A 14,646-nucleotide genomic window follows, 5' to 3' on the forward strand; every position below is an offset into this window, starting at 1 on the left:
CCCGTCCAGGAAAGGTCTGTTCCTAGAAAAACATCGTCTCGTGGTGGCAGAATCGTCATTGTAGTGAAGGGGTTGAGGGTCTTACAAGTGGCTTTGGAGAGAGAGAGAGAGAGAGAGAGAGAGAGAGAGAGAGAGAGAGAGAGAGATGCTTCCTTGACCATAATTTATCCCCTTAACGATTCTCTCAGCACATAAACCTCAGTATCCTCCTGTGCTACTGATGCAAAGTATATCGATAACTAAGCCTTATAAATAACATACAAGAGACGGATAGAGGACAGTATGCAGAATAAGTGGCCAAGAAAATGGTGTTTCGAAGCCTCATATGACACCTAAAATATAACCCCAAATTTCATCATCATGCTTAGTTTAATTGTGAGAAATAATAGACTTGGCAGTGACATTTACGTGTATTTAGTATCAACATGGGAGACACTGATACATAATATATATCTTTTGTAGTGGGTATGAGTGTTATTTTTAATGGCATATATTGAGCTTGAAAAAGGAAAGTGCTTTTTTGGTGTGTGGTATATAAATTTATTACTGATAGTATAAAGCATATGGGTAGATGTTCACAGTCAGTCCGGGAAGCTTTCTTGTGTTGATGGTGAACTCCTGATGCACCGAGTTTCATCCTTGGATTCTCTTGAACGCATCCTCGCCGCGTCGATTTTGTTTCTTGCATCGGTTTGACTTGTACGCTGTTAAGTATTTCGTTTGGCATTGCTTCAGGCGAATATTTGTTGCAGGTGAGTGCGTTCTTGATAGTCGTTTTTTGTCGTTGTTGTTCTGGCACCTCTTGTCGGCTTCCATCGTTCGCGAGGATTGTCAATACATCTCTATCGAGCTCTGGCAGGATACTAAGAATAACAGACGACGCGAAGATCAACAGAAAACGAGTATACGAGATGCAGACACCCCTCCCTGCTCCTTCTCCTCCTCTTATTCCTACTCCTGCTCCTCCTTCTCCTCCTCCTATCGCTGCTGGAGGTTTCGGTAGTGGGTCGTCATCCGCCTTACGCAGCGACTGTGGGAAAACAATAGAAATCGGGTGTAAATCGGGAGCATCGGGCCAAGATGGGGCAGTGTGTCTGGTGTGCTCTACTTGTTAACTTTAGTGTTGCTTTATGACTGAAATATACCAAGTGTTTACCAGATATATTTGGTTATTTATGTATAATTATTATCATTCCCAACCCTTATTCCCACCTAAAGAGATGCGAATATTGATACAAAGTGTGCTCAAAGATTTAAAGTAATTACTCTGTTTTACGTGGTCCAAATCAAATTGTGAAAAAGTGTCATTGTGTTGTGACTAAAGCTACAGTGGTAAGAGACAGGTTACGAATTATCATCGTGGGGATTGGTTTCAAGGATTGTAACAATGGTTGCTGGCAGGCAGGGTGTGGTGCAACATTAAACTTGTCATTGATATTGAGACGCAAACTTGGGAACACTGTGATATAATGTATAAAATGGGGGTTACATCAATAAGTTTGACTGTATGGTAGGGTTCACATCTATATAAAACAAAAGTTTTCGTGCACATTGAAACACTGAACATGAATGCTGCCAAACAATCCATACCAAATGTTGCTTTGTTTTAGTTACATAGTTGTGAAATTGCAAATTAATATACGGTAAAAACTTAAATGGAATAAGGTTTTAAAATAAAAAGAAATAATAACTGGGAAGTTATTTGCAGTTACTTGCTCATATTAACAAAATAAATTTAAGCAGTAGTGGAGGTAAAGGCTTTTATAAGACTGTAAACTGAGTGTGCCCGGTGTGGGCGTCGAGTTGCGATGGCGGTGTGGCGACGTGGTCACTCTTGAGACACGCTACCTTCCTCGGCAGGTGGAGCTTCACCTTCTGCAGGCGGGGCTGCCTCGGCCTCGGCAGGGGCGGCCTCAGCAGGGGCAGCGTCCGCGGGAGGCTCGGCAGGGGCTTCAGCAGGAGTTTCTGCTGGGGCCTCTGCTGGGGGCTCTGCTGGGGCGTCCGCGGCAGGGGCGGACTCGCCACCCTCTGCCGGGGCGGCCTCAGCAGTGCCTTCTGCTGGAGCCTCCCCAGCCGCTGCCTCCTCTGCCGGCGCAGCCTCAGCCGGAGCCTGTTCTGCTGGAGCTGCCTCGGCGGGAGCTGCATCACCTCCTGTTAGTGCCAAGTTAATGAGGAGGGGAAAATATGGCCAAATTATTACCGATATTAGCCGGGCAAAGATACTTTGATTTAAATAAGCACAAGACTGACATTGACATGGACGGACAGACGTCACAACATGGGCAACGAAAGACAAAACATAAGAAAATAAAGGTAAGCCAGTTAGCCTGCAAAAGAAGCTGATTATCTCCCCATGAGAGGAGAAAGGGGCCACAAGGGAGGGGAAGGGCCAGCCTCCCCTGCAGCCAGGCTTATTGTAGGTGATGGAACAGTGGAGGGTGTGGCCTTAGTGCCCCTTCCTGAGGTGATCTGCACCCACTGTTATCACACAGCAAAGATTGTTGGGTCATTACAGCAGCCACCAGGCCACGCCCCAGCACTGGGATGAAGGTGTGAGGGGTCAGGCAAATACCAAAACAATACCACTCACCTTCCTCAGCACCGCCCTCCTGTGGAAAGGTGGAAAAGATAGCTCATTAGTGAAATCAATAATACTGACACAGGGGAGGGAAGACCATGACCTGCCTGAGGGCCACGACTGCCGTCCACCACCACCCAGCCGCCCCCGCCCTGTCCCGTCCAGCCAGTGTGCCTGAGGACAACCACACCCACTGGCACCTGACTGATGATGGAGTGTGGTGGCGGGGGCGGGAGGGGGGGGGGGTCGGCCTGATGGTAGTTCAGTCAGCCACCCTCAGCACTGTCCCACCACACTGGGTCAGCGGAACACAGGACAAAGGGCGGCTGGCTGCACGAGTTCAGGATCATGTTACTCCAGCTTTCCACCGATAAAAGTAACACTTCTATCCGCTGGGAGTTATGATAAGATAAGCTTCCCTCCCCAATCACTTCTTTAGCTATCAACGTTTTTCTTCTGGTATAATGAAGGTTACTTGAAGCTCATTTTGTGCTATGCACCAAAAACATTATGCGGAAAACACAAACAAGTTGAAAAATAGATAATTTATCCAGGATTTTGTTCGTGGAGAAATTTTCTTTTTACTGAAAATATTGGCCGTGGTAAAAATCTAATTTGTGAAAATCAGAGGAGTGTCATGGAATATTCCTCTGAGTAATTTTAGTTGTAGGTGTTTTACACTTGGCTGGGGTTGTGTGTAATGGTAGTGAGGGCCGGCGTCCTCTTCCGCCGGGGATTTAAGGCCCACAGCTCGTTAGCATGTGAGGCTGCTGCAGGAACGGCACATTATATAGTACATCTCTAGAAAGGGAATAGTCTAAAATGAACTATAGCATCACTAACATATCACTACAGTATTGGGCGGGGTTCAGTAATCAACTAGGAGCTCAACAAGGGAAAAACTCTTACTAACTGATGCTACATAAGTGCTGGCCTACAGTGAACTTGCTTAGAGGTCTGTGCTTGCAATTATTATTCTGCAAGAAGACTTGCAAATGGTGCAGGAGACATGACTGCTGATATTGCAGATTTATTTTGTTATTTAAGAGGATAAAGCCAGTAAAGAAATTACGAGTGAATAAAGATAACATGAAGCTATTGCATAACTGTGAGAGATCCTTTGCAACAGTAAATAGTGGCAGAATTGATGGATTATCTTTACGTGTTCTGAAATCAGTACAAGCTCAAGATCAAAACTCTCCAGTATTATTAAAGATTTGTTCATTAATAAGGTATACAGCAAGCAAACTGAGTGCAAAGGAAATACAAAGAGTCTCGCTCTAACATGGCGTCAGCGAAGTACAAAACACTATAACAGCTTCTACAACTCTCCCTTACAAGTATACACATCCGGCTCCTGCCTTAATTCGTCACCACTCAAACTACAGGTACAAGGAGTGTGATTCTTCAGCTAGCAAAACAGGGACAGGAAACTCATTCTCCTCAAAGTTGGGAAAAATCGGGCAGGAAGTGGAAAAGAGAGAGAAAAACTGAGCAAACAGATAACGCGCCAACCCCCCCTGGCCAGGACATGAGCTGGGAATGAGTTTAACCTCTTCACTGCCATGACGCATATATTTATTTTTATTGTTGCTACCGTCAGGCGATTTTTTTTTTTTTTTTTTTTGGGGGGGGTTACGTATTGCCTTCGTTACATCCTTGAACTCGAAAGGTTCAAGATGATATACTCGTTAGGGGTACAAGCAAAAAATAATGGAAAAAATGATTCAAGTCGTGTGGTCATAACAAGAATAACATGATTAGCCATAATCGTCTGAGGGTGGTAGCAAGATAAAAGAAAAAAAAAAACTACGTCCAGGGGCTGAAGGGGTTAACGCGGCATCAAGACAACATAGGACAGCGGCTGGGTTCATAACATTATGGAGACTGACAAGCCTCTACTCGCTGCCCCACTCTCTCACCAGGCACCTTCATTATCTCCGCTAGGCTAAACTTCAGTGGATTCTTATTGGGGTGCTGCTTGGAGTTCAGAATGGTTTAAATTGGCAATGGATTCTCAACTCTTTGGCTGCGGTGACTTTGTGATCTGAATTAAAATCGTACGTCATGAGGTGCAGAAACTGTAATGATGTTTATTTTCGACCAAAAGTAGTTTTTCTAATAATATTGGTATCCAGAGATTCCGGGGCGGATCCAGAAATATTTTTGAGGTATTGTCCGCATGGCTTTCCAAATTAATGATCGTTCAACACTCCCTTTTCTATAGCCAACTAAGTGGCATCTTATATTTTTAAACTACTGAACCTAGAACGAGATACTGTGGACATGAATGTGAAACCTATAGTTTGTCAATAAAAAATGAGGTGCATCATATTTTTGTGTGAGAAAAACATGATATTCGAGGAAAGAACCAGTCAGTTTAGGCAAAGTACTGTGCTATATACTAATTTCATTGAGGAAAACTAGGGGTGTTGCCACAGCGACACCCCTGGATCCGCCCGTGGGCGTCTTTTGAACTTAGTAAACCGATACAAAATGCAATGTAGGTAATCCACAGCCAAAGTGTTAAGTGGTTGAGTACTGTCTGGCTGTTTATTTAATTTTGTTATGGTTTATAATATGACTGGTGAGAGGAGCAGGGGAGCAATGGGCGTCTGAGTCACCCTTGTTGCTGAACCTGACCATAGAAGCACTTACCGGAGGTTCGCCCTCCTCCCCTTCCTGGAAGAGGGAGAGAGAGGGAAAAAACACGTGTTATTTGCAACATCTGTACACAAACACATGTCCAAAATTCTGGAACAGCACTTTTTTAATTGGTTAGTAGGAAGCTCTCAGTAAATTTTTAATAGTAGAGCACAAAATAGACAAACGTTATGATGACGAGTTATTTTTGTGAATTGCACATCGTTAATGACCGAGAGTTGTGTGACGGAAGAAGACTTTGGAAGTGCTTTTCCAGAATACGGACGCTCTAGTTAACTTACAACACCTGATGTTTGTCCAGCCACTCCACTTTGCCCGCGTGAGGACCTTCCTGCCGGGGACTCCCTTGCCTGCTACACCACTCCGCCAGCCCCCACCCCACGCCACCCCACCATGATTAAGATGAGGGTAGCACTGGCGACAATGGTGGTGGCGGTGGTGGAGTGTGGTGTCAGGCCAGAGAGACTCCCGGCAGAGGCACTCGGTTGTTTATATTGTGATCCCCACCGAGAATCTCAGCTGGAACAAAGAACCTACTGTCTATCGTCACCCGAGCGCCACTCTATCGTACTGTCAGTGCAGACGCGACTGATTTGACTGGGACCTCTCCCACTTCAGTCTGTTTAGTGCTAAATATCAGCATTCGTTATTAAACTGCGAATGTACAGTACACATGACAAGTGCCACTTCCAGTAGAATAAACAAACTGAAAAAAAGAAAATATATCTGCTACGTCAGAGGTTAACAGATAATTGTTTTTGAAGCGTAAAATTTTACACATTATTTCATAAGCTGTACTTAGCTAGACAGGTAGCAACTGCAAAAACCGTGGGAGTTAACAGATGTGAAGAGCAGCAAACTGCTTACAGTTGAGAAAATATTTCCTCTTGCAGCTGCCTCCATCAGAATCCACGTGGCAGCAGAAAGGAAGAGCAGTATTATATTTTATCCTTGTTGCTTATCTGATCAGGAAATAGACCGGTCCCTGAGCCTTACTCTTTCATTATGTCCGGCGGTTGAGTTGTAGAATATTTAGCATGTTAGTGTTCGATTGTTTTAAATAGATCTTTAACAACGTTTATTTAGAAATGGATTAGTAAAAAAAAAAACACAAGTGAGTTGTTACTTAAGTTCAACAGTTTGTTAAGAATAGTGCTTAGTGTCAGGCCTCAGGAAGCGCCGATGTTACAGAAAATGGAGATGTCAGTTAAACTCGACAAACTCCCAGTAACTCGTAGGTGAAGATCACAAGGTAATTAAAACATGGATAAGCAACCTGTGTGAGAAAAATGAGACACAAATGCGTCGCCATTCAATTAGCACCACATTGAAGACCAGAGCAGTGCGGCTAGTATAGGAGCAGTGGCGAGGGAGTCGAGTTAAGGGCACAGTAATCGTGACAGTAACCTCGAACAAGACCGTACAATTATATCCAGAGGGAGTATGCTCTGGTCTCAGACAGGGGGTAAGGGATGCGAAACAACAGAATGAATCGTGTCAGTTAATTTTTTTCAGTATCTTCCCTTCTAACTGACGTGAAGGAATTAAGCTTTCTGTAAAAGTGTCATCAAACGATCCTTTTCTCCCTGTCTGTGACGTACTCGTAGGTGAGCCTGGCACAACGCGACAAGGAACAGTGACGGGACAACACAGAGTCTGACCACATATGACACCACCGAGTGAGACTGGCCACAGGGGCGCAGCGGGTTTTTGATGGGTCATTGATCCTCGCCGCCAAGAGTGTAACGGGAAGTGTGATACACTCCGTGCTGCAGCTGTTGACCCATCCCCTCTGCTGTGCTACCCCAGCGGCCACGTCCCACCCAGTCCTGCCATACGTCGAGCACAGTGGCAGAGTGTCGTGACTGGAGCATATACTAAGCCTGGCCTCATTAAAATGTAAATAATTAATCTGCCTTTGTTGGTTTGTGCATTTGGTTTATCATAAAAATCCTATTATTATTATTATTATTATTATTAAATATAAGCCTATCACTGCAACAGAATTCAAGCTAGCAATTGGTTTAATAGTTATGGATAAGCTAACCTGAGCTAACCTTGCTTGGTCTAGTTTGTAAAACAATAAAGCCTACATTATTAACAATTAGGTAACAAAGTTCTCTCCCCTCATCTGTCGCTTTTGGCTTCACAGTTGGGAGGAAGGAACTCTAGTTAATTAAAACTGACACAGCGGCTGAACTACTGCCATCAGTATATAGAACACAGTATTTTTTCGAGAACAATGTGGTGGATAGATGGTGTGATGCTACTTTTTGTTTAGAACTAAGTAGGAGCTCTCGACACCAGAAATATCCCGCCTCCTACCTCCCACGCATGTCAACCTTGTTTGCATTATGCCCATACCAAGCAGAAAACTCGAAACCATTACTTACTCAACCATGGAATTGTCACGCATTTTCATGGTTAGACAAAATGACTCAGGCTTACTTTTTGGAAAAACGTAATTATCTGGGTAATTTAAGAAGACATTCGTGAGCTGCAGGTGCTACAATGTTCCCAGTGCCAGAGCCAGAGTTCTCTACCATGCCAGCTAAACCTACTGTACTACTTTCTCATGCAGTTACAACACTACGCTTCACTCTCAGGGCGAACCTTGAACACTCTCTAGGCCTACAAGCTTGAGCTACCCCGATGGCTCTTGTTCTTTCTCTCTTTTGTTTTTAATACTTGTGCGAGGCTCTGAGTGTCTGGTGTCAACACAAACACAACACAGAGACACACTGTTTGGTTATCTCTCACTCTGGTCTTAGTCGGTAAAGCCTTCATGACCATCCACTGCAGGTTATGTATAAAAAGGGGATAAATAAAATCAAATATGGATGATTGAGTCAATGAATGAATGGGAATTAGTAGAAGCGTCACAGCTGATCAAAAACTGAGAAGCATCAGCGAAGGCGGAGGCTAGTAAAGGCGTGACTTGGCGGCGGTGCGGTGGAAATAGTGGCAGCAACAGCACCAAAGCTCGCTAGCAGGTCTGGACGCTCACAGAAGATGGCGATATGAGGCAAGACATCAGGGGGTCCTCTACATACCTAAGGGCGCGAACTACACGAGCCACCGGAGACAGGTTAAAGTAGAAAGAGAGAAAAAAAAGACACTACGACAGCGTTTAGTCGTCGCTAGAACAGAAATAACTGAGAAGTGAAAGCGATTAACTGCTTGGTGATGTGTCAGTGTAGGGTTTTAAAGGATCACTGTCTGACTGTGGAGTTTATTGGCAGTGGAAATTGTGGTTAGGGTGGTGGTGAAAATATTTATTAATTTAATGGTGTGGGACTAAAAAGGGTCACTGTCCGATTCTGATATTTAAAGGTTGTTGATTCTGTGACTGGGTTTCTCAAGGGAATGGTGATGGTGTGAAGGGAAGAGAAAAAAGCAACAAATGGTGACGCTTATTTTCATTGGTCATTATCGGCCAGACGGCCCAGTTCATATATAACAGTCATGTAATCAGAATTGGTTGATTCTCGGGAATGCAGTGTGTGTGTGTGTGTGTGTGTGTGTGTGTGTGTGTGTGTGTGTGTGTGTGTGTGTGTGTGTGTGTGTGTGTGTGTGTGTGTGTGTGTGTGTGTGTGTGTGTGTGTGTGTGTGTGTGTGTGTGTGTGTGTGTGTGTGTGTGTGTGTGTGTGTGTGTGTGTGTGTGTGTGCATTTACTATAAGTGATGGAGTGTCATGCTAGAAGCAATGAGATCAGAGGGATAATTTCCCGCTTATATCTTCTCCACAAAAGAGGTCTATCAGACTGAATATAATTGTTTGGGAGGTGTAAGAAGGTAAGGAAAAAGACTTCATGATGATGCTAAGCACTGGGTTTCCCTCTGAACTCATGACCTACTAGATCTCAGAAAAGCTGCAACGTTTTGTAAAGACAGTGCAAACGTTGTGCGAGAGAAGAGCAGCGACTACCACACAATCTCTACGGTTAATCTCAGCAACGTCGCTAGTTTATACTTTGAAAAAATAAGATCAAAGCCAAAAAATAGCGATTGTGTTTGAAAATGCTGCTGATGTTCGTGTGAATGCGAGATGGGGTTTATATTTTTTTAGTGGTTGTGGATGGTTTCAGTTTGTGGCCCTTGTAGAAACTTGGTGAAGGCCACATTTGTTAAGGATGACCTCTCTGTCCGAAGTCCTGGCTTTGGAGAGAACGTCGCTCCCGTGGCTGGATGAGGTTGGCAGGTAGATAGGAAGGAAGGTAACTGATGGGTGTGGAGAAGTTAGGTAGACAAGTAAGTAGGCAGGTAAATGATGGACGTGGGAATGAAAACGAGTGAGGGATGAGGTAAATAAATGAAATGGTCTGGGAGTGAGAAGTTAAAGACAGTTAGTTAGCAATTTTATCAACATATGGTTGGCTCGCTGTGAGTTAAGGTAAAGCAATGTTCTGAATGTAAGGGGAGTGAATGAACTGTACAAGGCAGGTGGGATGTGATTAAGGAGAGTGAATGAGTTAAAAGCAAAGGGAGTGGAATATTTCGATTATGAAGCAAAAATGATTGAGCGAAAACAGGTGATTCTGGGATGGCAAGTGCTTTGATGAAATACTGAGTAATTGAGGGGTGTGCAAAGTTGATTTGAGTGGGTGAGTGAGTGAGTGAGTGCGGTGCGAAGTGACGGCCACCAGGTGCGTTGTTTACCTTCTTAGCGGCTCCGGGCCCGCCGGCTGCCCAGTCAGGCTTTTGGGTCTGTGCGACGGAGAGAATATCATGAGAACTGGTGTCGGCCACATCTCCTACGACGCCCCTCCACCACCCGCATACATGCCGTTTAGGCCACAGCTCAGATGTGCCCTGTGCTCCAAGGGTGTTGTTTCTTTTCTTATTTTCTCTTTTTTTTCTGTAAAATTCTTCTGAGGAAACTAAATTATTTTGTTCCCTTATATTCTCTGAGCTGTGCCTTCCTCAGTACGGGTGCTGGAGTTGGGTCCGTTAGGAAATTTGGGTCGGTTGAGCACCAGATACAAGGAAACAGACGTCGGCCATCAATATTAGACGTAAACACGAAAAGAAAGAAAGCAAATTAAAAGTAAAACACGGAACCATATACAGAAATAATAACATTTGTTTTTCGGACAAAGACCAAAATTACATATAGATTTTGAAGCACAACACTGATATAGCGTGGACAGAACAAAACAGATCAAAGTAAAAGAACTAAGGCCACGGATGCTGATTTCGAACGTAAGTCGTAGAAATTTGCTGTTCGATCTCGCTGAGTTTACTCTGAAGACGAAGTGAAAGGGCATTTTCCCTTTTCCCTTTTTTTTTTTTTTTTTTTTCTTTTAATTGGTGCAGCCATTGACCCGTATTCGTCTTGGCTTCGAAAATATAATGGCACCTCTTCTTTAGCGATTTACCTCTGTCTCCTATAATATGGTACTGATACAACTACATCAATATCAGAAAGATATAAAGGTCATACACAGAGCAGCAAGATCAAAATATATGTAAAATAAGCCGCTAAAGGAGAGAGGGGCATTAAGAATTTTCCAGTGCCAGTGACAATACAGCTTATTCTAGGGTCCATGCCTGGACCAACTTCTTCCGAGTAGTTGGTGTGGGTCCTGGTGAACGCAGTCAGGCCTTCAAGGCGGTGAAAGACTTAAATTCGAAAGGAATTCCAGATCCTTTTGAAGCTTGGAACCATCGGGTTGGGGATACCTGGTGTGTTGCAGGTATTTATGATTTGTTTATCTAAAGGCGCGAAGCAGGTGGTCTAACCTGTAGTATTATGTTCTTACCAAAAGGACAACTTATTCTGGTCATTCTTTTATTTTAAAATAATTTCCAGTTGTTTAGGAAATTTCAAAAATAAAAAAAAGTCACAAAAAGAGGGACAGCAACCACGGAACAAAACACTCGTTTAAGAAGGGGAAAGGTAGACAAACCCCCCTTTGTTTATCGTGCCTTTCTTCTGAAGGGGGTGACAAGGGGAGAGAGAGAGAATATAAACGGGTTGCACTGTGGAGAGGGCAGGTTGGAGGAGGAAAAAAATATATAAAAATTACAAACGTATACTTCTTTCTTGCAGGAAGGACTATGTCTTAAGTTGCCCTTTCACGCAATGTTCATAACTATTATTTCCCCAGTTTTAGCGGGGGCCATTGATACTGTATGAGGGTAAAAGGGGGAGGGGCACACAGATCCAACTGTATCTCGACTTTCATAAGTCGTAAGAACTGCAGGCATTTTCTGTGATTCTGCGATTGCTTTTTCGATACTGATTCTTGACGAGATATTTCTTATTTTGACCGAAAGCTTAAGAAAAATAAATAGAAAAGGAAATTGAAAGTGACAGACACGGTAAAAAAAACAGATATCTGACGAACACAACACAAAGCGTGAGAGACAAGCTTAATTCTGCATAAATTTATCTTTAAGCTAATATTACATCACTAAAATTTTTTAACTCTTCCGGCGTCATGATGTTTATTTGGGTACTTCCAACTACTGAGGACAATCCCATAATCTCTTTCATTCCAAATAACCTCAGTAGATAATACAATGGTTAACATGAGATGAGTTACAGAAAAGACAAGTACATTATTTTCACTTGCATATTTTTTCTCAATTTTTTCCCTTACACCAGGGCAGACATCTATCTCGTACGCTGACAATGACTTTTTCTTTTTTTTTTAGACTTTAGGATTTTGTGTAATTTCCGCCGGGAGAGCTAAATTTTTTACGGGATGAAATCCCATTATGGAAGTAGAAACTTTCAGCAAATACATATCCAACAGATTTATGAGTCTACATAATTCATATAGTATATACGAATAGCTTTAAATATATATCCCACAGCTGGATTTTTAAAAAATACAAAACAGAAAACGATAGTGCATATGCCACACCAAAAAGTGCAAAAACTTTTTGAAAAAGATTGTAAAAAAAAAAAAAAATGTGGGGAGATAAAAAAAAGAGTAGTAATGATGCGGCGGCTGGAACAGGTACTCACCGCGCCCTTGTCGTCCTCAAGTTCGAACTCCTTCTTCTTGACAGTCTTGAGCTGGTTCCTGAAGTTGAACTCGGCGGCCTTCTTCTGCAGCTTAGCGAACTTGTTCTCGTACTTGGACACCTTCTTCAGGGTGGGCTTGATGCTGACGGCGGCCGCGGCGGAGAGAGGGGCAAGAGGAAAGGTCAGTAACATGCCTCACACCTAGCACAGCGTGACTCAGGTTACAGTGAGACAAAAGTTATAGATGGGGCGTCCCAGAATTAGTGATGCAAAAACTGATGACGATCAGAAAGTGATAAGATAAACTGCATACAAACTGTGGTAGCAAAAAATTTGAAAAGGAAAAAAAAAAAAAAGGTTTCCGGAAAAAATAACAGGAAGAAAAGCTGCACAGTAGGAGTGTAAAACAATGGAAGAAAATTGCTAAATTCCGGAAATGAACACTGAAAATGAGTTTCAAAAGGTAATGAAAAAACAATGAGTACAAAAATTCCCATAGAGGATACATTAGTGGAGAATGAAATGTGCAGGAATGATATAAAACACATTAAACTGATTGGATTTCTCATGAAAAAAATTATTTGCTCTTCTGTGTATCAGCCAAACATATGTCAGTAACAGCACCCACCCTAGCCAGTATGCTATTTTATATTCAAGAACTTCGTGTTATACAACTAGGTGTATGAAGACACGAAAAGACTGCATTATACGTGCATCAGCGTTTGTGGAGATGCGAGACTAGCTATTTCAAGTGGGTAGCACAGCACTGCACTAGATGACTGCGTCGTAATGGTCAGGTAATGTGATGGTTGATATTGCAGAGGCAGATAATTTTTCCCTGACATCCCTGACAGTCAAACGGAAGTAAAGCCTAGCATAATGAACCTTAAATTGGCATAATAATATAAATCAAGGAGCTGAATACAAAGGACATTTCTCCCGAGGTGAAGAATGCAGGAATCAAGACTGATGAAGTAGACAGACAATTGCATGTATTATTTGTCATTACTTCTGTATATTGCCTTCGATTCTTTTGTTGGTAAGTATGGGAAACTATTCATTGTTATGAAAACATTTTGAGAATGAGCCCTTGGTCTCACTAAAAAGCAGTATTGCACTCTAGCGAGCTGTTTCAAGTGTCTCGTAAGCTCGCAAGAGCGAAATTCTGCCGAACAAAACTTGTCCTCAAAAGGTGATTTCATAACATTTTCAGTCATCTTGGCCACATAGTTCCCACTCACAACTCATAATTCTTGTACCTGTTTTCTTCACGCCGGGGACATAGCAGATGTACTTCCGAAATTCAAACAAGGATGTACACTGAATAGTAACACGAAAATTTTGCATTAAGCATCATCACTGTTCCGCAAACACCAACACCACACTAAAAAGCCCCACCAAAATAAGTGTGCTTCCTCAGTACAGAACGGACACTAGAGCGTACTCTTGTTGGTTAAGTAATTCACCACTCTTCCATACCAGTTGATTTCTGCATAAGGCACGTTAATATTCTCTTGTTTGCTATTACTCAAACGACATCCATATTAAAATGCTAAAAATAACATAGGAGAACATCAGTGTTTATTACGCAAAAAAATTCACTAAGGATGGGGTACTTGAGAACCTCCTAATCTGAGAATACTGTCCTTATTCCTACTGAGAGAGCGTGGTGGTGGTGGCGGACGCCAGTGGTTGATGGCAGCAGAGAGGAGCTGGTGGTGGTGAGGTGTGGCATTATTGCCCATTTGCTCTAACCTGACGAAGATCCTTACTCTTTTCAGCGCAGCTCATGGCCAAGAGTAGCTCGATAGAACGGTGATATGACTAGTAGCCGAGAACACCTATTGCTAGCTCTTTACTGAAGCCCACCGAATTTCATGGCCCAGGCTTGTCAGGTGAAAACAAACCGACTATAGTTTACCTCGCCACCACCAGGCCAGGGGGTCCGTCCGCACAATCAGACCTTGCCAGTCACAAGCTTGAGTTGCCTCAGACTTGTCACCTCGCTACCATACGTAACGGAAAATTGATTTTGCCGTTGAGTTAGTGCACGTTTACGTGTGTGTGTGTGTGTGTGTGTGTGTGTGTGTGAAAATGAATTCAAGCAAATGTTTGAGGTTCAGATTACTTTTCACCAGCTTATAGCCTACTGTGTCTTGTGATATGTGCTTCGTTTTGCATGTTAGTTAGCATGTTTGTACAGTTTAAGTCATTTATGCACATATATACATATGCGTGCAACTGTATATGTATAAATGTGAAAAATTAAGCCTGATTCGTGGTGGAATACCATATAAGTGACGAGGCTTGTTTACCTGTGACGTCATAAGTGCCTTCTAATTACACGAACGGACCTGGAGGAGTAAGTTGAGGATTTGGGAGTTGGAGAGATAGAGATGAGAAGATAAGGGGGAGGAGGAGAAGTCAGG

General features: G+C 43.0%; 1 protein-coding gene across 6 annotated transcripts in view; it reads right to left on the reverse strand.

Moving 5' to 3' along the window:
* Positions 1-396: 396 nt before the first annotated feature.
* wupA (troponin wings up A) overlaps positions 397-14,646 on the reverse strand; it is a 47,976-nt gene continuing 33,726 nt past the window's right edge. For all 6 annotated transcript variants that reach the window (XM_080275982.1, XM_080275985.1, XM_080275981.1 and 3 more), the window contains 4 exons: positions 12,218-12,359; positions 9,901-9,948; positions 2,591-2,609; positions 397-1,030 (listed from right to left, as the gene is read on the reverse strand). In XM_080275982.1, the coding sequence (XP_080132108.1) occupies positions 1,020-1,030; positions 2,591-2,609; positions 9,901-9,948; positions 12,218-12,359 (220 nt within the window). In that variant the 3' untranslated portion in view covers positions 397-1,019. The remainder of the gene's footprint in view (positions 1,031-2,590; positions 2,610-9,900; positions 9,949-12,217; positions 12,360-14,646) is intronic.

Source organism: Coenobita brevimanus, chromosome 63, assembly GCF_032717465.1.
Source record: "Coenobita brevimanus isolate Jiangsu-jjx chromosome 63, ASM3271746v2, whole genome shotgun sequence".
Lineage (NCBI taxonomy): Eukaryota > Metazoa > Arthropoda > Malacostraca > Decapoda > Coenobitidae > Coenobita > Coenobita brevimanus.